Genomic DNA, 23,849 nt, shown 5'->3' with positions numbered 1-23,849 from the left:
AGTGTGGTGTTGTCCTCCCTGCATGGTAACGGGGGTGTTCAGCGCGCGGGACAGGCAGTTGTGCGCGCCCGTGTGCTCTCCGTGCCTCCATTACCAGTAGGTTAACGCAGGTGTACCCACACCTGAGCGCTGTGCAACCACCGCGCGTGAAGGAGAGCTGAGCTGCGCGCTCCGCCTCCGTGGAGGAGCATGTGTGCGTGCCCTACCTCAGGTACGACCGGGCGTTGCCAATCCGCCCGCGCCCCCGCCGAGCTGGCCCCGCCCCCTTCCCGCGGCGGCGCGGCCGTTACCGGCCGCCGCCCGCGCGCGCGAGGTAGCCCCGCCCCTCGCCGACTGTCGCGTGGCCGCGCTCGCGAAGGCGGGCACGAGAGGGGTGGCCTGAGGAGGAGGAGGCGGCTCGCCGACGCGCTCGTTCCCGCCGCGCCGCACGCTGGGGCCGGGCTCTCGCGAGAGCGGGGAGCCGGCTCGGTTCCTGGTTGGTGGGAGCCCGCCGAGAAAGCCGGGGCGGCAGCGGGACGGGCCTCCGCCGGCGGCCGCGCACCGAGCTCCGCGCGCAGCAGCCCGACCTCGCCGCCAGGCCGATCGCCGCGGGCGCGCAGCCAGCCGGGCGCGGGCCCGGCCCGTGTCCGGGCCGAGCGCCGTCTGCGAGAGGGGATCATGTCCGCCGGGCAGCAGGGGCCGCCGCCGCCGGACGAGCCGCCCGCGCCGCCGGGCGCCAGCAGCGGCGAGGCCGCGGGGACGGCTCCTGCCGCCCCGGCCGGAGCCGACGCCGCGATGGAGGTAAGGCGCGTTGCGGCGGCGGCCCCGCGCACCTCGCCGGCGGCAGGTGCCCGCCACGAGGGCCGGCGGGGCGGCCCGGGAGACAATGGAGGGGCGGGCGCGGGGCCGCGCCGTGCGTTGCGGCGCCTGCGGGGGGCGGTCTGCTGCCCCCGGGGCGGCCGAGCTGAGCCGAGCCGCGCGCCGCCATCCTCCGCCGAGGGGAGCGGCTCGGGGCTCAGAGGGCTGCGGGGTCCCCCCGCGTGGGGGTGGTTTCCAGCCGCCCCGGGCGGAGCGCGGAGAGTTCCCGCGTGGGTTCGCAGCGCGCTGCTTCCGAGTAACGCTCCCCAGCGGCGCCGGCGGCGAGTTCGCGGCGCAGAAACTTCGGCTCTGTGAAGCGGTCTTTAACTTTTTAGGGGGAGGGAGGGGGACGGAGGAGTTCTTTGGGCTGTTTTTATTACTGTTTCGGTGGCAGGTGCTTATTGCGGATGCCTCCCGGGTCCCAGAGATGCGGGTTTTATCGCGGCGATAGGGGGAAACCGGTCGGTCCTGCTCCCCGCGCGGGGTTCTGAGTCACGCCGCGCGGGCCGGCCTCTGCCATCCGAGCGCGTTCCTGAGTGCCATATTTTTCAGATGAGACAGGAGCCGGGGCACTGTGGGAAAAGGGTGCTGCTGCAACCTACGGGAACGGGGCACCTCCGGGCTGGGGCTGCCGCGTGGGAGCTGCGAGGCGCGGGCTCCTTCTGGGCCCGCGGATCAGTTCCTTCTTCGTGGGGGAGGGAGAGCTCTGCGCGCGGCGAAGCTTCTGTTTGGGTGGTTCTTGGTCGCCCCGAGCGCCTCAGAGACGCGCCGGCTTCCTGCTCTCCGGATGAGTTACGGGGCGTGCGGCTGTAGCTGCGTGAGGAGGTCTGGCAGCGTGCTGCTGCGCTCCGGTGTTTCTCGCTGCAGGCGTATCCAGAGAAAGAGAAATTTGGCACGGAAATTCCAACAGCCCTGTCCACAGCACATAGGTGGCCGGTTGTTAGCTAAGTCCGGTAGGAGGCGAGTAGGAAGGCTCGGTATAAGATTAGGAGACCCTTAGCTGTGTCTTTATTTTCTCTGTTCTCTATATTTTGGCTGGTGAAGGAGGTACCTGTGTTGGTGTTGTTACGTTTCCGTGGGCTGTACCTGCAGAGTTGTGTAAGGAGCCGCCCACAAACACCCCGTGTTTTGCCTCCCTTTGTTTCGTGGTGTTTGGTACTTCTGCCTTTGTTCTCCACTCGCTGGGAAGGACTGCGTTCAGCTCTCACTTGGCTCAGCCGAGCAGATGGTTAACGATGGTTCTGAGGGCACCACGCTTGTTTCCGTTTCTGAGCCTTTCAGCAATTACTGTGCAACGTGCTGTTTTAGTGTGGTTCAGTGGGGAATGGTTGCCCTGTCGTTTGGGGTCTAAGAGCAGAAGGTGAAATAATTACATGTGGGAGACGATGGTGAAAGAACTAACCTGGTAACAGGCAAGACAAGGACAAAAAAACACTGGTCAGGAGGAGCAGTTGATGGCAGTAGGTGAAGGACTTGGCAGGAAAGGGCTGAAGGGAGGACTGCCCCTCCTGCCAGCGAGCGTGGTCTCCTGTTACCAGCAGTGGTGTCAGTGATAACAGTTGTTTGACTTTCCGAACCAAACAATGGGAAAATATGTTTTTTGTAGATTCCTGTGCTGCTTTTGGGACAGAGCTACACCCCAGGTTCTTGTTTAGACTTGTTCCTTTGATACAATATGATGAGAAATTGGGATATGCTGGAAAAAGGAGAAAACTGGGATCCACTCTTCCTTCAGGACCAGAACTAGTTCCTCCCCACTGCTTTCCAAAGCTGGCCGTAGGAGGTGTTGGCTCAGCACCCTGAGGTGACCTGCTGAGCTGCTGCACCACAGCTGGTCCCTCATCCACTTGGATGGGATGGGGTAACGATAGAGCTGAACTGGATCAGGGAGAGCTGGCTCTGTCCCGCACCCTGTGGCGGGGATCTTTGATCCAGCTCCAGGTCACTTTACGGTAATAGGAAGCTGACTGTGTCCAAGCGGTGAAAAGTGGATGTGCCATCTGATGAAGATAGATGGTAATCTGCAGCGAGCTTATTCTCTTCTATGTAGGTATGTTTTCTTACTCAGAAAATAAGTGCTTTTTAATTCTTTTTCATCTTAGGAATCTTTTAATGATGCATCGCCAGGAAAACCAAAAGAAATCCAGGAAGCAGATCCTACATATGAAGAGAAAATGGTACGTAACACTGGGAAATGCATACAGCTATCCTGTACTCAGGCACTTGTTAGAATAGACTTAGCGTTCTGCTCTTCTGAAGTCTCATAACTGGCTTTGTAAGACTTTGTCAGGTCATTCAGAAATATCTAAGTAATTTAAAACAAACAAATCCTTCCCCCCACACGCACACACAAGAAAACCAACAAAAAAACCCCACAACCCATTTTTATTTTCAGCATTTTGTTCTGTTTCCCTGTGGTGTTCCATGGGAATTACTGTGAATGTGTTTTGCTATTCCTTGGAAGTGTTGTCTGAGCGGCTTAGAAGTGCCCTAGACTTATAAGAATCGCGTAGTGAGAAGTATTCTAGTGTCTTAAGATTAAAAAATGTAATGAAGAGGAATTGGTCGCATTGCTTTTGATGTTGGAGGTAGAGTTGTAGACAAGGAGGATAACAAAGAATTGAGCATTCACTTTCTCAGTCAGAAGGATTCTCTAGGAAAGCATGTTAGTTCCTGAATGGCTGCTACTTCAGTTTCTCAGTATATGGCATCAGTTGAAAAGCTAGGATCTTTTACATTTCACTATTCAACATGGGAAAATAATTCCAAATTTGTTTTTGAACTGCAGGAGTAGTTGTTCTCTGGAGGAAAAGTGCATTAATTTTAATCTGGGGGGTGAGGAGTGGAAAATTAATGGAAAAAAGGGGGGAGACATAAAGCTTTGAGTAGTCACTGCATTCATTCTCAGTTGAAGTGTACTCTGGCAGGAGCACTTCTGAATAGGGAGGTTCTTTCAAATAGTACAGTATATGGGTAAAGTAAATAAAAGTTAGCTTTGAAAATTCACAGAGGCTGAGAAGAGGTTTGCTGTTTAGTGCGAGTGCTGACTGTAAGCCTTCTCCAGCTCTTCAGCCCTTTCACATTGTTTAGACCAAAAGGGATTTTACTAGCTTTACGGAAATCTGATTTGTTCTTTATGAAGCTCCGGTTTAGTTTCCTCAAGCTTGAAAATGGGTAATTCTAAGTCTCACAGACTAAACAGGAGAAAATGTCCTATATTTCCTTTCAGGATATCACAAATGTAGGAGATAGAGCCTTCCACTCCTTGCCATTCTATCCCATTTTCTTTCTCTGTTCCTTCCTGTTTTCCTGCTCGTAATCCCAGTGTCTATGACTACATGCGGAATTTCTTCATGGCAAAGTGAAACTGATTCTTGTAATCTGCTGCTTCCTGTGTTTCTTCTTAGCACTGAAAATAACCCAGTCTTCTGCTAATTTCTTTGTGCTACATTCTAGAAGAAAGCAAACTTGGATTAGTCTCCTCTAGGCTCTAAATAGGCACAATTACAAGGAAGATCATATTTTACTGTAAAAATAGTCAGAAGAAAACAGTAAAAGTTTCTCTGTCTCTGTTGGTAAAAGGATAGCTCAAGATTGCATGGTGCAAGCCATTCTTGTCTGTGTCCTGCCTTGAAGATACAGACAACGCTTGTTCATCTCTTAAGGGAACACCCTGAAGCACCTTGAAAATGGTTTGGTGTATTTGTGTGCTGCCAGAAATTATGGCTATTTCCTTGCTGATGTTTTAGAATAAGGAAGCTTCTAGAACGCATCCTGTATTTCTTATCATTTGTGCAGCCAGTGAAACAAGTAAGGATTGGCAGTTTGGATAGCAGTAAGATCTCAGCTAGTGTAGACTTCAAAAACAGTTGTGGAGCAAACAAAAACAATCTATGAAGAATAAACAAGAACCGTTCATTGGCTGTGGATTGCAGCTGTGCCAGTCAAGCTTTAACTGTGGTTAGAGTGGCTCTGATTCCTCTGTAGTACTCAGAGGATTTTCTTGTCTCCTCTCCTCTCCTTCCATCTTCCTGTCTTTCATGTAGCATGGGATCTGCTTCAAGAGGCGAATACTCAGAGGGCTGGCATTGCTCTTGCCAAAGTCTGGAACGTGTTCCTTTTTACCAAGAAATGTGACTTCCTGTAACTGTGTATTTTGCTAAATACCGGGTTATGTTGTGGCAGCTGGCAGAAGGTCTGAGTGGTTCCTTTAAACTTGGAGCTGTCTTCTGCCTTGATTGTCTATTCTAAAGATCCTGTAAACTCAGGATACTTGGAAGATGTGTTGATTCCAAACAGAACCTGTCTCAAAGTAACTAAACCTTTTTGGCGTTGTCTCCTCTAATCTTTTTTGTGCAGCAAAAATGGTGACTCGTATCAAGGGGTGCACTTTGTCATTTCAGGCTGAGCATATCTAATAGCTCTTTGTTGCTGGAATTGGTTTGCTGGCTTTAGCTATGGGCTTTTCTGCTATGCCCAGCCCCTTTTCATGCCAACTCTCGTACTTATCTGACACCATGCTGAGGTGGCTGTCTCACTAAGCAGCCAGGATGCTAATGTGGTAGAAAAGAGAATGGTTGCTGCCAGGTTGGTGAAGCGAATGAGTTTGGTGAAGAATCCTGTGCATGCTGGCTGGGTGTACATTTCTGGGAATAGGACCATAATTTTTGATGCAAGGAGGTTGTTAAAGGAGCTCTGCTGCCTTGTTTAGTTACACTTACACACTCTTTCTGTCTGTCAGATTTCAGTCTCAGTACGGATCTGTTAGGCAGTTTTGATCCTAATGTATAGCAATGGTTGGCCTTGGCACAGTGAAAGAATCTGTCAGCAACAGTTACATTGCTGATGTTAATGATCTCTTTTTTGTTATTATAGGTATGTATTTGAAGATATGGGAATCATTACTGTTCAAAAAGCATTTGTTGTCTCTTTTAAATGAAAGCATACTGTAATGTCTCACACTTCTGCTTAATTTCCCTTGTCAACAGCAAACAGACAGGGCAAACAGATTTGAGTATCTGTTGAAGCAGACTGAGCTGTTTGCTCACTTCATTCAGCCTGCTGCTCAGAAAACTCCAACTTCACCTTTGAAAATGAAACCAGGACGTCCACGAATAAAGAAGGATGAGAAGCAGAACTTGCTGTCAGTTGGCGAGTGAGTTATGACATGTAGACCAGCTTGTACTGTAATTAAGGATTTTACTGTACTTTAGAAGCATAAGTTAACCCTGCCAGCTTTTGCTCTCTTTGGGTTTGTCTTACACTGTACAGTTGTTTTTCTTTTTTTTTTTTCCCCAACTATCTGCTTGAAAATTGTCTAAAAATTCTAGGAGTTACAAGAAGTCTGTGATAGTGACAAAGTATTATCACGATTGAAAGTATTCCAGCGCCAAGAAGAGCTGGGGCAGAAGAGTAAAGCAATCTTGGCTGTAACTTGTAAGAGTTCACGGGTAACATAGTGTGTCTTAGAGGCACCTTGAAAATCACATCTACAAATGTGGATTGCCTTCACTGCAGCTGCTATGTCTGCACTACTTCTGCAGCTTCTGGTAGATGTTGCAGAACTGTGAAGCACAGGTGTCATTTCCTGATTTATAGTTCAGGACCAGTACTGGTGCACATGGACTTTGTGCTTTATCCCTTTCTAGTCACTTCGCTCTAACACTTGACCGTGCTCACAACGTGAGTCAGAATCTAGCAGGCATCTTACTGAGAAGCTTCTGTTCTAAAGAGTTAAAAGTATTTCAATTCATCAGCCTAAGAGTTCTCTTGCAAGAAGCTTTTGGTGTTCATGTGTACTGCAGTTCCATTCAATTTTGGAATAGTTCAGCAGAAAACTTATTTCTTCCTTGCACTTCCAGCTATCGCCATCGTAGAACAGAACAGGAAGAAGATGAGGAGCTGTTAACAGAAAGCTCCAAGACAACTAATGTCTGCACTCGTTTTGAAGAATCTCCATCATGTGCGTTTCCTCTTTTATTTTTTCCTTTCTCCTACCCAAAGTGTTTTTCCTTTTAAAAGTCAAACCTCAAAGTCAAGTTTAAACAGAGAAATTTATTTTCACACTACTCAGAAAAGGAGTCAACTGGAGGGGGCGGAAGATGGGGAAAAAACACAAATGAAAACCAGCACCACTCTGCTGGAACAAAATAGGCTGGCAGGGGTATGTTTATGTTCAGGCTAGAAAGCTGCTCCGGTCAGTCTTGTCCTTTAGAAATCCAATTGCCATACTGTAATTACTGGGAAAGAGCTAGCTTTTTTAGTTGGTGGTCTTCAAACTTTCACAGTTGTAACTCATGTAGTGATTCAGTTTAAAATACATAATGGTATCCAGCCTACTTGACAGAGAAATTAATATTCTGCTGTTTTAATGTTGTGCTGTGATAGAAAGCACAGCAATGACAGCAAGATCCCAGGCTGCAGTAACTGAGGATTTGCTCAAACACAGTAGCCAAGGGCAGAGAAATAAGGGAAAGAAACCACTTACTTTCAGAAGGTCTTAGTCATGCAGGGATTTCCAGAGTGATCCTCTTACCTGCACTGCCAACCCTTAAATGAAGTCTGGGAAGGGGTGGATCCTGTCTCCACCCCTTCTTGTCACTCAGCTGCATTGTGTGCACCTGAGCTCCCCTGGGTTGGTCCTGCCATCCCACCAGGTGCTCCAGCACTGGTTCAAGCTGTGACTCAGCGTTTCTACTACACCTGTACTCTGAATTTGGGAGGATTATAGAATTACAATATCTATATAATTTGTGTCGTTGCAGAAATCAGAAATACAATTAACCTTTCTCTGTCTCCAGTTTCGTCTTTGGAATCTACTGCATGAAATTTACTGCTTGATTTAGTTCTGTAGCTTAGATAATCAATGTCAGTTGGCATGCAAGGAAAGGTGAAATTCTTTGACTAGTTGCCCCAAATCATAGAATGGCCTGGGTTGAAAAGGACCTTAAAGATCATCTAGTTCCAACGCCCCTGCCATGGGCAGGGTCACCCACCACTAGACCAGGCTGCCCAGGCTACCACATCCAGCCTGGTCTTGAATGCCTCCAGGGATGGGGCATGCACAACCTCTCTAGACACGCTGTTTCAGTGCATCACCACCCTCAATCTTTGTCTATACTTTCACATCTTTTAGATGTTAAATGGGGAAAGCTGCGTGATTATCAGGTCCGAGGATTGAACTGGCTCATTTCTTTGTATGAAAATGGCATCAATGGTATCCTAGCGGATGAAATGGTATGTATGTAGCCTATATTTCTACTGGGGGACTTAACACCTGTAATGCAGTGGAATTTTAGTACAGCCGTGAATGGTTTTTTTTAATGGCATTCTTAAAATGCAATATATTCTTTCCCAATTTTGTTTTTCTAGGATGTTTTAGCTCACCAATATTAAAACAATTTCACAAATATGTTAATTTGAATAAACGCAGACACTTCTAGAAACAGCCATATGAAGAAGCAGTCTGTTAAACTTTAGAAAAGTGAAATTAGGGGGAGGCATTCTATAGAATGATCTTTTTATTTTCTCTAAATCACAGCTATTTTGTTATGGTATTATGAAGCTGCCCTTGTAAAGAGAGCGTCATGTATGAAAAGAGCAAGAAATGCAGGAACACTTCCTGTTCCTAGGATACAAAGCACAGATAGCACGGTACAGATGTCCTTTGTGGATTGATGTGCTCAGCAGGAAGAACTGCACCAGTGGGAAACTTTCCAGTATAGATGTAGCTAGGGAGCCATGTTTAAACTGTTTTTACGCCATAGCCATGGACAGCTCAGTCAGTGCTGGCCATAGCATCTTTGCTCGCTTTTGTTCTTTTTCCCTGAAGGATGAGAAATGAAGGCAAAATAAACGTAGTGGTTTGAGAGGCAGATAGACTTTTGTACTTGAAGTGATTTTAGTTGTATCTGATTTTCATAAGGAGCAGATAGGGGAAAAAAAAAAAAAAGAATTATATTTTGGTATGATGCGTTTCTCACAACTTACTGATAGCTGCTCTTCTGTATAGTAACATTTCTTCCAGGTAAATTACGGGCAAATAACTTCAAGTTATTATTTAGTGTCATTTAATTTTGAAATAGGGCGTCTTCTTCAACACACCTGTTTATGAATAGAGGATTTTCTTTGTTAAGTTTTGCTCTGAGTGGAGTGAGTTTGCATTAACAAAGAAGAGTGGGAAACTTTCTAAGTCCTTGGATTTGTGCTTTTCCAATATCCATTTTGGAGTGAGGAGTTCAAATGTTTCTATTAAATATTTTTTAAGTTGTTCATAATAAGTTCTTTTGAACTTATTAACGCCTTTCACACTGCCTGTAAATATTTCTCCATAACTTACACGTGGTGGAATGTGGTCTTTTTGAAGACAAAGACTTGAATTTTGGAAGCAAAAATAACTTGCATTACTGGTTTTTTTTGTTTGTTTGTTTTTTAAATTCCATCTATATGTCTTGCAATCTTTTGAATTATTCAGATACTATGGATGATCTGGGTTTTGCGTATTTGCAATTTTGTTTTAATTAAAATGACATGGTGAAGATACAAGATGATTCTGTTGAATTGTCAGCAGTGCTTAAAAAAGTAGTTCTAAAGCAGCTCTGTATCTGTTTTCTCTTTTAATACCTTTGGCTTACCAGGTTCTTAACTTAGATACTTTATTTCAAGTTTAAGAGAATGCGTGTGTCAGTTTGTAACACTGACATCTAAATAAATAATCTGAGTACATCTAATTTACAAAAAATAAGTTGCTTGAAGTATTGTTTTCTTAACTTTTAAAAATTTGTCTTACTTGAAGGAAAAGGCGAAGCTAACTTCAGAATTCCACATTTGAAAATGCTACTAGTTTTTTTGTTGTAAAGTTGTGGGAAGCTACATAAGCTTCTCCTAACTAAAGTGTTGATTCCTTTTAATGTTTTTTAGTGTGTCTTAGCCGTTTGCTGAGGCTGCTGCATCTTATGTAGTGTACTCAGAACTCACTGCTAAGCTTTCTAAAAGTGTTTGCTAAGAGATTTTTTATTCCTGCCGTGTTAATATCTTTTAAAGGGTCTTGGGAAGACACTGCAAACAATCTCTCTCCTTGGATATATGAAACACTACAGAAATATTCCTGGTCCTCACATGGTCTTAGTTCCCAAATCCACCCTACATAACTGGATGAATGAATTCAAGAGATGGGTACCTACGCTACGAGCAGTGTGTTTGATAGGTGACAAAGACCAGCGAGTAAGTTTTATGTGATACGATCTTGCTGCTCTTATTTTTCATTCACAGGGAAGGAAATTGCATTTGTAGATGTTAAATAGTTTAAGACTCACAAGTGCTCCCTACTTCAAATATAACTGGCTCAGAATTCATACGTGTGTTTTGCAGCTGTGGCTTTGTCACCTTACATTTCTTTCCATGTAGAACAACAGAAACAATTGTAAAATAACAAAGTGAAACGATTCATGTGGAATGCTTTCATTTGTGTGAATATATACATCTGGATATAAGTCATTTGTTTTCTGCTCTGTACAATTTAGCATCTTGAGTGTAACAGTGGTTTTTAGGAGGATTGTGGGTTCTCATCAAGGAATGGTTTCTGAAAATGGTTGTCAACTTAATGTTGGGATGGAACAAGGTGGGGTGGGTGGAAAAAACTATGCTAACAAATCCTATTTGGTTTGAATTTCATCGGTTATAAGAGAAGATACTGTTCAGCTACTTATGGCTTTACTATTTCCATCAGTTGTTTTTTATTACTTCAGTATCATCAGTTCTTTGCTACTTTTTCAGCAAAGAAAATTTCTGTTTTGAAAAACATGGACTGTGATGGCATGTCATAGATTGGTCAGCTAGAGTTATTTACTTGTGGAAGGAGTAATTGCTGGTGGCTTTAAACTTACACTTTGGGCAGCAGAATTTTTTAATTATTATTCTGAAGGCACTTAGGTCTACTTTCAGTGTCTGCTGGGTTGGAAATTACAAAAATACTGAAACTTTTAAATAGTTCTGGAAGTCACCGATCCAGATCTGGTACCCTGTGATTTTTGCACTGTGTCTTTTTAGAATCCCAAAGTTTGTTCCTTACTGCGTTTCTCATTTGTGTGAGTTAACCTCTTAATGGCTGCATATCCTTATAATGGCTGTGTGTTAAATTGACTCTATAATGTTTCCAAATTTAGCGGGAATGCTTTTTTGTTTTGTTTGTTTTGTTTTTAATTTTAGCAGCGTTAGTGTTCTTTTAGTTTTGACAAAGCCTCACTAAAGAACTGTCACCTTGCTGTCTAGGCTGCCTTTGTCAGAGATGTGTTATTGCCAGGAGAATGGGATGTCTGTGTAACATCATATGAAATGCTTATCAAAGAAAAATCGGTATTCAAGAAGTTTAACTGGAGATACCTAGTTATAGATGAAGCCCACAGGATTAAAAACGAAAAATCAAAGGTAATTTATCCTTTTACTGATAGAGATATTTTTCTGTGTTGCTAGGTGATGGCAGCACTAGTAATGTATTTATACTCACTGATGTCTTTATCTCCTTCAGTTATCAGAAATTGTGAGAGAATTCAAGACCACAAATCGGCTGCTATTAACTGGAACTCCACTTCAGAACAACTTACATGAACTCTGGGCACTTCTTAACTTCCTTTTGCCAGATGTCTTTAATTCATCTGAAGTAAGTCTTATGCCATTAGTAAAATTAAGTGACTGGAAATTAATTTCCAGATTTGAAAACAGACCTCAGCGTATGTGTGTATGTAGTTTGGATGATCAGTAATTTATAATGATAGATTGACAGTCAGTAAACGCTTCCAATATTGTATCCTGTAAGAATAGCAGGTAAACTAATTTTTACAGCCTTGCTGTTTCTAAGGGCTGCTGTGAGCATTGCAGATATGAGGTGTTTCATGTCATAGTGTGAAGATGATCTCTACTGCATATCACAGTAGGATTAAATATTGGTAAAACAACTTAGTTCTTACATTTAACTGTAAGTTGCCATATCTGTTGTTTCCTCTGAGTTGGGAGATAATGTGTACTCCACAGTAGGCTTCACTGAGTAGTACCTATGCTGAGCAAGTGCTCTGCATCACAATACTGTTTCATTACTTCTGTGTAACGGCTGTAGAAGTGGAAGCCTCGTGATGTGTTACACTAGAATTTTACTTCAGTTCTGCTTTTTTGTTTTTACACTGAAAGGGGTTTTGTGGTCTTTCATTTGCTGCGTAAGAAAATCACTTGAGTTGCATTTATTCACCATTGTAATGGTACTGCACCTTGAAAGAACAGCTCTTACATGTCAATTATTCTGTTGATGCAGGACTTTGATTCATGGTTTGATACGAACAACTGTCTAGGGGATCAAAAATTGGTGGAACGCCTCCATATGGTAAGTCTTCATGCTTTGTGTGTGTTACATTTACCTAAGTTAGGTTATAATTTTTCTAATACTTCTTGTGATGAGATATCAGGGTTTAGAGCTTAATCTAGAAACTATGACAGGCTTTCAGAAAAACACAGATGATGTCAGTTTCTTCAAAAGAGAATTGCTTAGGGGGAGAGAGAAGAGTAGATTCTTCTGGCTCTCAAGGTACTGAAGATACGTGCATTTAAAATGTTAGCTACATGCATTTAAAATGTTAGCTTTCAAGGCACTGCAGATTTCAGTCAGGCAAAGTTTTTTAAAAAGTCACCTAAATGTTCAGGAGTCTTCCAAAGAAAACTCAGGAATGTTCCCATATTCTATGGATTCTATGGGAACATTCCTGAGTTTTCTTTGGAAGACTCCAAATCCCTCCCATGTATAATAGCCTGCCTACACTGATTGCTTTTTAAGATGATCAGGTAATAGCTTTGGCATTTGAATACATAGAGGAGAGAATATCTGAGTGCTGTTACTGATTGGTTTAGCGTTTAGTTTCCAAACTGTGGTTAATGATGCATTGTTTTTCAGGTTTTACGACCATTCCTTTTACGTCGCATTAAGGCTGACGTAGAGAAAAGTTTACCTCCAAAGAAGGAAGTTAAAATTTACGTGGGTCTCAGCAAAATGCAACGAGAATGGTAATTGAGATACTTGAGTGTGCTGTGGTTAAGGCTCAGAAGGAATGTGCTGCTTATGACTCAGTTGTTGTATAAAATTCAATTTAAATTCCTTTCACTATACTAAATTCCTGTATGTTTTCTTATGACGCTTTTATGAAGACAAAACTGTGCAAGTCAGAGTGAGTTACCTGATGAAGTTAGAGGGGACGAGCTTTTGACTATGCCGTGTTATTTAAACGAAGGACGACTTTGTTTTATAGTTACAAAAGTTTTTTTTTTTCTTTCTTTGATATAGGTATACAAGAATCTTGATGAAGGATATAGATATATTGAATTCTGCTGGAAAGCTGGACAAAATGAGACTGCTGAATATCCTAATGCAACTGCGAAAATGTTGCAATCATCCGTATCTTTTTGATGGAGCAGAACCTGGTCCACCTTACACAACAGATATGCATTTGGTCACCAACAGCGGCAAGATGGTAGTACTGGACAAATTACTACCAAAGCTGAAAGAGCAAGGTATGCATCTCTTTGATGTTGTTTGAGTGTTGTTTAGTTCGGGGATAAAAATGAAAGTCAGTACTTCTTAGTGTCTTCCTGTCTCCCGGACGAAAAGCAGCACATATTATGCAGGACCATTGTTGATTTCTCAGCATCGTATCAGCTTCTTGAGCACTGTATCTTAAATTGTTGGTAGTGCCTTCATAAATAACTGAGTCAATAGTCTGTTATGGCTTTTTGTGACTCTGAAGGGATTTTTGGTGAGTGTATGTTTGTTTTTCAGCTAAGCTGAGGCCACAGAAGCATCGGTTGGTCTGGGTTTTAGCTTTGGTTTGTTGGCAGCATTGGCAGTGTGTAACATAACGACGTGGTATGTTAGCCGCTGCTTTGGTTTGTCATCACGTGCCATTTCAGATTCCAGGTCTTCACGGACAGTTAAAGTCGCGTCCTGTGCGAAATGTTGTTCTTTCAGGATATGATTTTGAACAGCGCTTGAGTTTTTTCAATGGACTCCTCAATACAAACGTAGGGGAACACATCAGTTATTTTATTTCTTTATTTTAATTTTTTAAAATTTAACCTTTTGATACTAGGGACAAAGCTATGGAGTACATTACTTTTAAGTCGCCAGAGAAGCGGAGGAAAGCTTGTGACTGGGGAGACATTGCCGAAAAATAGAAAATCTGAACCTCAGCCTTAGATAATATAAAAGTAATTTGCACTTAGTAATCAACGAGTATTCAGATAGCTGTGGTGATCTGCATCTTCTTCTATGTCACTCACATCCCAAGTAAATATCATTTGAACAGTAAATATCCACTGTATTTAAAGAATACAGAAATGCCTATAGCATTAGGAATTTTTTGCAGTACTTGATAGCAACTTCTGCAGCTCTGCATTTTGTAATTCACAGAAGGGTTTGAAGTCACACTGGGTTGCTAATTCTTTCACATTCTAAGGTCTGCTCAATATAAATAGCATCTTTTCAACAAATATTATTTTATGTATACATATTTAGTCCTGAAAACTTCTTACATCAGTCTTTTATTTATAACTACTGCTGTTCATAGTACATGCAACCACCCTCCTTCCCTTTCTGATTCAGCAACTTGGGGCATTTGATGAAGCTTAAGCTTTGGAGAACACATAAAAGCTTTTTACCCCAAACAGGTTCAAGAGTCTTAATCTTCAGCCAGATGACCAGAGTCCTGGATATCTTGGAAGATTATTGTATGTGGCGAAATTATGAATACTGTAGACTGGACGGACAAACACCTCATGACGAAAGACAGGTATGTAAACATTTCACTTACTAAATATTTCACTTACATAAAAATAGCAGTTATAAAACATTTGGTTCAACTATATGATAATGTTTTCTTTATTTAGGCTTCTATTAATGCATATAACGAACCTGGTAGCTCAAAATTTGTGTTCATGTTGAGCACACGAGCAGGAGGTCTTGGAATCAATTTGGCTACTGCTGATGTTGTAATTCTGTATGATTCAGACTGGAATCCACAAGTAGATCTTCAGGCAATGGTAAGAACCCAGATGGAAATGTCCTTTTTTCCTCATGTAACTTCCCTATAAATGTGTGTGTTGTACAGTGGTGGCATTTTAAAGTTGAAATGATCCTTCCCCCATTTTAGCACAGAAGTAGTATTTTTAAGACTTAGTTTTCAGTTCCAGTGCAGCTTAGTCACGTTTGGGCTATGCAGTGATTTAAGTGGGGGGAAAGGGCATGGTACTCTTACTAGTGTTTAAAAGTAAAGTAAAAAGGACTGCTTTCATTAAAAACTAAACTAATGGCATGTCTTAGTTCCACAACTAAACTTTCCTTCTCTGGGGAGTCAAGCTCAATGTATTTTCACTGTCTTCACTGAACCCTTTGAAAAGAGGCAAATAAATGCTGAATTACAGTTTTCAGAAATTGCTTCTAGCTTGGTAATAAATGTGCAAGCTCCTGTTCACAACCTTCTTTAATTTTCTTCGAAGTGGACTTGTATGCATCTCCAGACATGGACATACCAAGAATGGTAATGATTACATAAGAAAGTAAAGATGCTATTTTAAAATTTGCTAGTGTTTTTTGGCAAGTGAGGCCTTACAGTGACAAATCTTAGACTTAATTATTTCAGCTAATTTCTACGTTCTCAAGTATTCTAGCAAAAATAGTTCAAAAGAATGATGAAAACTGTGCCAGGAAGCCAAAGCGATGTAGTTGAAGTTAGCACTAAAGGTGTATGTTCGGAATACTAAGTCTTGTAGTGGTTAATGATTTTCCAGTCAGGTGAGATTGCATTGTGGTTTTTTTTGTTCAAGTATTCATAGCACGACAGAATGATTTTCAGAAAGGTAGCTCTTGGTCAGTACAGAGACAATTGTTTAAGTACCTTGGTTTTTCAGAAGGTTACGTAATGCCAGAAACATCCGGTCTTCCCCTTTGTTATTTAACCAAAAGAACTCCAGGCTATTTTTAGGAATTGCATTTACAGACATACTAGTTGTTGATGTTACCTTAAAAAAAAACCAAAAAGAAAAACAAAAACAAAAAAAAACAACCCACCAACTTGAAATGCAATGAACACGCTATCTTGGGTACTCATGTTACCAGGATTTCTGTAAAGATGTAACTAACATACACTATTCTGTGTTACAAAGGAGTATATTGAAACTAATGAAAATTGATGATAATTACATATTTGAGTGAGAAAGCAAGCATTATTTTTTTATTACGTTGTTTTGCTTAGGATCGAGCTCACAGAATTGGCCAAACAAAGACTGTAAGAGTGTTCAGATTTATCACAGACAATACAGTGGAAGAAAGAATAGTGGAACGTGCCGAAATGAAACTCCGTCTTGATTCCATAGTCATTCAGCAAGGCAAGTATATGGAGACAATTAAGTTTGTACACAGGATGAGCTTTTTTTTTTTTTTTTTCAAAAATCTACATAGGGAAATCAAGTGAACATTAATGGGAATGTTGCTTTTGCCTCAGCTGTACTCTGAAGATGGAGTGCAAAGACCTGATCCATTTGAAAACTTTACAGCAGGGGTAGGCTTCTCCTCATTAACTTTTTGATTACTTGCCCAGGGATAAATAAAGTGGATATAGACAGGTATCATTTTTTTAATTACTCAAATTTTAAAAATTACTCTGAAATGGAAAAATTAATGCCTTGGTTTTATTTAATACGTAGGGAGAAGTGCTGAGGATATAACCTTCTTGATTAGTTTGTTTGGAGTCAGTAACTTTATTACAGAAAAATTATTCAACAAGGTTTGTTCTTGAAATTCTTCAGCCAAAATAGTTCAAATGCAACTATGTACTGTAAAACAAAATGTATGTTGTTCCAGGCTAGATTTTGCTGGCTTCTTTTTTTTTTTTTTTTTTTTTTTTTTTCCCTAAGAGAAAATGAGATGCGTTTTCAAGTTAAGGCTAAGAGGAGGGGGAAATCTTCTATTGTTCCTCCTTATATTGTTACCTTCCAATGCTTTTCTCTTAGGAAGACTGGTGGATCAAAATTTGAATAAACTTGGGAAGGATGAAATGCTGCAAATGATTAGACATGGAGCGACGCATGTGTTTGCCTCCAAGGAGAGTGAGATCACAGATGAAGATATAGATCACATTTTGGAAAGAGGTGCAAAGAAGGTGAGATAAGTATTGAAAGGAAAGAAAGACACTTCCCTTTAGACTTAAATTAGATGTTAAGAGTATATTGCTGGATGACAGCTTCATTATAAGCTGGAGAAAATATGGTTGTTCTTAGTGAGCAGTTTTGTATTGGTCATTTCTGTGTGTGTGTGTGTGTGTGTGTGTTCTTTCATCTTTTTTCCTACTGTTGGAACTGAGTTTTGTAGTGAAGTACCTTTCAAAATTGTTAATGTCATTTTCTCTCTCCCCTGCCCCCAGACTGCAGAAATGAATGAAAAACTTTCAAAGATGGGTGAAAGCTCACTCAGAAATTTCACAATGGATACAGAATCCAGCGTATATAATTTCGAAGGAGAGGACTACAGGGAAAAACAGAAGGTAACGCTGATGTTTCTTTTGGAGGAAAGTACTGATTTTTAAGATGGAACCATACTTTAAAATGCGTTGGTTAAAATACAGTAGAACTACAAAAACAATTTAGAATTTTAATTATTTAATGAAGTAGATATACACTTCATTTTATATAAAATTAGTAGCTGGTCTGAATATTATACAAGACGAAGTCTTAGTAATTCCTAGGGGTGGTAGGATTTTATTTTATTTTATTTTTTTACAGATGGCATTTACGGAGTGGATTGAACCACCGAAACGAGAAAGAAAAGCCAATTATGCTGTGGACGCTTACTTTAGAGAGGCTCTTCGAGTCAGTGAGCCAAAAGCACCCAAGGTGAGTTCACTAATATGAAGGATAAATTGTTTGGATATACATGAGAAGTTTTAAAGCTGAAAGCGAGAAATTGGCCTTAATTTATTAATGACACTCAATTTGCTTTCATAAATTGGGGAGGCACTTGGGGGGTTTAATTTTAGAAAAATCCAAAGGATTTGAGACATGCTTATATGAGGACAGAGAAAGAGTAGATGAAACCCGTAATGTGAGAGTTCAGGAAGGTAAGAACTTGACTTTACTTCTTAAGCAGCAGTGGTTTTTCTTTGCCTATGGACCGTATGCTTACTTGGTGCACATGTGACTCTTTTTCACCAATCTCTTCCCTAAATACCCTGTCTGCTCTTGATCACCTTTTTACTTGTAGAAGTCCTCGTGTTGTAGTAGACACTTGCATGGTGTTCTAGTGTGACCTTTTAAGTAAAGACAGTACGTTTTTGTAAAAATAAAGGTTTTTTTGGCTCACAAACTACGCTCAGATTCTGGATGTGAGCAGGAGACAAATGGAATCATTTTATGTATTTCAGGCACCACGGCCTCCAAAACAGCCAAATGTACAGGACTTTCAGTTCTTTCCTCCACGACTCTTTGAACTACTGGAAAAAGAGATTCTCTACTACAGGAAAACAATCGGGTACAAGGTAACAACATTCACTCATTGCATCAATACATTAGTAGGAATATACATACTTGTCCTGCCTTTTGCATTAACTTAAATGAAAGAAAATCACATTGAGCTGAACAAATGGTTAGGTTGTATTAACGGAGAAGCTACTAGCATCTGTGAAAAGTCATCAGATTTTACAAAATGTAAAACCTTTCAGGTACCTCGTAATCCTGATCTGCCAAATGCAGCCCAAGCGCAAAAGGAAGAGCAGCTTAAGATTGACGAGGCTGAGCCTCTTAATGATGAAGAACTAGAAGAAAAAGAGAAGCTTCTAACCCAGGTATGGTTGGTTCTTTAATGATACTGACATCATCTGAAGCTTGATTTGTGCTTTACGGCTTTATATGAACATTCCTTTGTCACCACATTTAAAGTAATTAAAGTGGCTGCACATTTTGGTTTGTACTACTGAAAAGAAGTTTAACATGAGGTTTGTAATGATGGGCCTAGATACCTTTTTGAAGGATGCCTACCTTCCAAGTCAGATGGTGTCTGGTAGACTCCGAACACACTATCTTCTGTGTATTTTTAAGCCTAGTGATTAAGAGCTATCCGGTGTCCAAGTCTGGCTTCACAGGTTTGCACAAACTATCGGCTGTGACATATTTGCTCAGTTGTGGAACCATTCAAACTAGCTGCCGAGCTGAACATACTCCTTTCCACACAATGTGAAGCATATTCTATACTCACCGCTCTCACATGTAACTAAATGCTGTGGGTTGAAGGGTCACGCTTCTTGAACTATGACTAGAAGTGAATAATGTTCTGCTCTGAAAGAAGATAGAAGCTGAGCAGCTACGTGATTATTAGTTTGTGCATTTAAATAATTCAAAGATTAATGCTTATTTGTCTGGATATCATATTTTCATGTTATATTTTCTGTGGGTAAGACAAGCTATTGTTGGAGTAGTAGTGCAGTGAAAGAGTTGCTATTAAAAAATGGTAGTCAAACAAGCTGTGGTTAAATCATAGTGTGGCTGGCTTTGTACCAATTTTTAACGTTAATACTAATGTGCAATTAGCCTGTTTTTGCAGCTGATAACTTCAGCAGTGCTATTTCTGTCCCTACTGAGAAACATCACACAACAGGCGTCCTGAGGGTGAGAGACCAGGGGTGACACAGGAGTCTGATGGTATCTGGGTGGTCGTTGGACTGAACAAAGCTGTCATAGAGACTACTTACTTCTCTTGAGGGATTTTCACTCTTAAAGGGGTTAACTTATGACCCGAATAATTTTATCTGAAAGTAGTAATTAGCGAACCAGTGCTAATCATTTGGCAGTTTTTAGCTAGAGAGACTACGGTGAGTTTAACATAAAAATGTCATTTTTCTACTAACATCAAACAGCAGGAAAAGCATGGGTTTATGTTGTTGCTATGATGCAAGTGTTACTCTCGGGTGTTTAAAAAAATTCTGTTAAAACAAATATGGAGATAGACAAATCCTGAACTTTGCAATGTTTGCTTTTAATTGCTGTGAAGGGATTTACTAACTGGAATAAGAGAGATTTTAACCAGTTCATCAAAGCTAATGAGAAGTGGGGCCGTGACGATATTGAAAATATAGCACGAGAAGTAGAAGGAAAAACCCCAGAGGAAGTCATAGAGTATTCAGGTAACTTATTTTTCAAGTACAGTCAACTATGTATCTAATGCTGCTTTCCTGGTTTGAAATGCCTGTGAACATGCTGACCAACTTACTTCTGTGGGTTTCCTATATGGCTCTTTTAAGACTCTCATTGTTGGATTGAACTGATGGAGTTGGGCTCTACTGATATAGATTTTATCAGGTTTAGCCCCTGCGTAGTTAAAGCTGTACTGAGACCTGCACACAAGCTGTTACTGACATAAATGAATATATTCTAATTGGATAGTGCTGTTTTCAATTCTTACTAAGTTTTGCAAAAGGCAATGCTAAGCAAAAAAATGTTGCAGTGGAGAGATTTGTTTTCACTGAACAATAGCTGTCTCAAATCTTTATACCTTTATTATGTACGTCACATTGCTAAAGCATGAGATACTGTAAATATTTTGTGACTGAATAACAACCACTGTTTTTTGTGACTGAGGACCAGTTGCCTCCTTGGCCCTGACCTGTCGGAGAAGTGACTTCTGTGGAATGCAGCTGCAGTGTTTGGCAGCTACATTTTTACTGGTATACAGCTGCTGATTTACAGATGTGACATTCTTTAGAACTTTTTTTAAACAGTTATTTGCTCCTTGTCTTCGGCAACTTACTTACAGTGTCTCTCCCACTTCCTTCCGTAAAGCTGTGTTGCTGTTTTGTCACTTTCAATTTTAAGACTTTTATTTTATTTTATTTTATTTTTTTGCTTTGAGAAGATTAGCTAACAAGATAGATTTCTGGCCTATGTCATGCCCCATTTAAAATGAAAACTCTATCTTCTGTCTTCAAAGTAGTATTTGCAATACTACAACACAATTTCAGGCACTAAAGGGTGCTTATCAGGTAAGGGCACAACCTTTTTTTATACAGCAGTAAGCTCTGGTAAAAGGAAATAACATCTACTGTCTGTTAAGGCTAACACCTAATTCCATGAAAAGGAGCTAACCAGTTTTTCTTTTCTTAGCTGTGTTCTGGGAAAGGTGCAACGAACTCCAAGACATAGAGAAGATCATGGCTCAGATAGAGAGAGGTGAAGCCAGAATTCAGAGACGAATCAGCATAAAAAAAGCACTTGATACAAAGGTATCTTTGCTGTTTCTTGCTGCTGTTATTTTCCTGCGCCAATGGGGCGAGGTGCCGTGCTGTATACCTACCTGGTCTATGTTACTAGTACATTAAGATGACATCACTGGGCACAATATTGCTATCTTGTGCATATTCCTTAGTGGTTGCTACCTTTTCCTTTTCTGTAGAAACTCTATTCCTTTGCAGTTTCCGCTTTTGAATTTAAATGCATTATGTAGGTTAAAAATTCCTATTTTGGCTGATAACTGTGATGATAACTTTAGGTTTAGCTGAGCCACATGCCTTTTTACTTTTTCTGTGATTTTGACCATTTCTAATCAAAAAGAATCATAGCCAGACTGGCAGATCTCAACAATTTTCATATGTAGTGTCTGGTCTGCAGCGTGCGGTTAATCCAAAGATTACATACAAACTTTTCTAAACCTGCTTGCTTAGATGATATTAATAAATTCAGTGTCTAGAAAACCTATGGTTCCTACAATGTGGTGATGTTAGAAAACTAGTTTTCTAACTTGGTATTGTTCATCTGCCTGTCATGATTATTTTGCTTTTATAGAAAACAGTTCCATGCTACTTCTACACAATTTCTTAGTTTGTATAATCTTATTTGTTTTGCTTAGATTGGCAGATACAAAGCCCCTTTCCACCAGCTAAGAATATCATATGGTACTAACAAAGGGAAGAATTACACTGAAGAGGAGGATCGCTTTTTAATCTGTATGCTTCACAAGCTAGGATTTGATAAAGAAAATGTCTATGATGAACTAAGACAGTGTATCCGAAACTCCCCCCAGTTCAGATTTGACTGGTTTCTTAAGTCCAGAACTGCAATGGTACGTATTAGTCTCTTGTGCTTCTTGCCTGTGAACACCTGCACCAACACAACGCAGTTATGTAGCAGACTTACTAAATGGCTTCTGCAAGAGTAAGGTGCATGTGTACAATATATTAAATTTTTATAGACTTTCCAACAATTTTAAGAAGGTAAATTCTGTAATCTAAAATTGTCATGGGAGAAGAAAATTAAATTTCAGGTTACTACTGTGTTTTACAATAAACATGAATTTGAATTAAATACAAATTTATTTTAAGAGCCGACATCTGTGATCAAACCCATTCCTGTGAAGCCAGATGATAACTATCATAGAGTATTTGTTTAATTCCTTTTTCTAATTCCATTATTTTGCATGAAATACAAAAAAATTACAACTTACAGGTATTTCTAGTATTCTGACATGATGCTGTTTACATTAAGTGGCTGTCTATAGTACTCAGTGACTGTGTTGCATGATTTAGGAGCTACAAAGGAGATGCAATACTTTAATCACCCTGATTGAAAGAGAGAACATGGAACTGGAAGAAAAGGAAAAGGCAGAAAAGAAGAAACGTGGACCAAAACCATCTTCGGTAAGATCTAAAAAGGTGCTGTTTTGGTTTTGGTTGTGCTTTCTTTTGTTTTGTTCTTATAAAACAAAGCATCTCTTTGAAGATGGTGTGCTTTTCTAATTGTATGGGCAAAGCGATATCTAAAATTATTTTAGAATAGCATCCAACAAAAAGCCTTATAGGGCAAGGCTAAGAGCTGCTTAAAGTAAACATGAGTACTCACCTATTACCCTTCTGGTTGGCAAATAAAGTTCAGGTTCTAAACTGTAGCTGGAACAGATAAGCTTGCCTTGATTTTTGATCACTGAGTTGGTAGGCTGTATGAGATTACCTTTATAAAATACACTGGAGATTTATTTAGCCTTTTCATCAATTTTTATCCATAAAGACACAGATGTTTACCACTGCAGGATATGTAGGCAGGCAGTGCAAACCATTCAGTTCACTTTGAGAATGCTACAGATGTGTTTACAAATTAGACATAATAGCCTGCCTTCACACTCCTTGTATAGAGGGTTGGTCACGAATGGGCTCCAAGAGCTAGACTTGGGAAAACATGTGCGTATGCTTGATAGTAAGTACTCTAAAGTACTGCTAAACACACAGGCCTTTTTTGGTAAAGGAAATAATCACATGTTTTCTTGCCTAGATTTTGTTGTTAAAGTTGTTGCTTAGAATTGTTCATAGAATACTTGAAGTGGTGCCTAGAACGATTACTCTATAAGTAAGGAAGCTTTATAACATCCTTACTTGTTTCTAAACATTTCTTTCCTTTATGAAATTATGCCCTTCCAGAATTGTTAGAATATAAGACAGCTTCTGTCCTGAGAGGGATGTGTGTATCTGCCACATTACATTTGTGATGTATCACATTTTTAAAGCTGCCTGGGTTAAACCGTCTCCATCTGTTTTGGCTTGAAATGCAGAGCTTATGGATCTTTTTTCTGTCACAGTACCTTACTTGAAAAACTTACCTTCCAGGCACAGAAGCGCAAAATGGATGGTACTCCTGATGGTCGTGGAAGAAAAAAGAAGCTAAAGCTGTGAATGCAGAATTTTTGTAATCACTAAATTTAAAAAGTAGTTCTTTAATTTACGGGTCTTCATAAGATGTACTGTATAATGCTCAACTATTATGTCATTAAAGGACATCGGGTTCATCTGTTTACTGAACTAGAAACATAGTACTTAATGTAGTTTCACTTTTTTAAATGCAACAGCTGTGCTGACTTTTTTTTACCATTAACACTTGAAATAATAAATAGGCTTCATTTATTAATAATGCTTTACATGGCTTTTTTCATTAATCTTCCTGCCTCGGTACCT

General features: G+C 40.7%; 1 protein-coding gene across 2 annotated transcripts; it reads left to right on the top strand.

The window, feature by feature from the left end:
* SMARCA5 (SWI/SNF related, matrix associated, actin dependent regulator of chromatin, subfamily a, member 5) lies at positions 643 to 23,812 on the top strand. Of its 2 annotated transcripts, none has more exons than XM_021393540.1 (24): positions 643 to 780; positions 2,940 to 3,014; positions 5,826 to 5,992; positions 6,699 to 6,799; positions 7,973 to 8,073; positions 9,880 to 10,059; positions 11,107 to 11,262; positions 11,363 to 11,494; positions 12,140 to 12,208; positions 12,773 to 12,882; positions 13,160 to 13,386; positions 14,539 to 14,660; positions 14,758 to 14,910; positions 16,122 to 16,254; positions 16,879 to 17,027; positions 17,289 to 17,408; positions 17,647 to 17,757; positions 18,285 to 18,398; positions 18,582 to 18,704; positions 19,907 to 20,039; positions 21,016 to 21,134; positions 21,758 to 21,970; positions 22,434 to 22,544; positions 23,505 to 23,812. In XM_021393540.1, exons 1-24 carry the CDS (start codon positions 658 to 660, stop codon positions 23,568 to 23,570), a joined length of 3,108 nt encoding a protein of 1,035 aa, XP_021249215.1. In that variant the 5' UTR covers positions 643 to 657; the 3' UTR covers positions 23,571 to 23,812. The 2 variants fall into 2 exon arrangements, with proteins under 2 accessions (XP_021249215.1, XP_021249216.1); XM_021393541.1 differs by lacking the exon at positions 643 to 780 and adding an exon at positions 1,206 to 2,853.

Source organism: Numida meleagris, chromosome 4 (genome assembly GCF_002078875.1).
Source record: "Numida meleagris isolate 19003 breed g44 Domestic line chromosome 4, NumMel1.0, whole genome shotgun sequence".
In the NCBI taxonomy this organism is placed as follows: domain Eukaryota; kingdom Metazoa; phylum Chordata; class Aves; order Galliformes; family Numididae; genus Numida; species Numida meleagris.
Note: the sequence above shows the minus strand (reverse complement) of the source record. Positions and strands in the feature narration are given on the sequence as shown.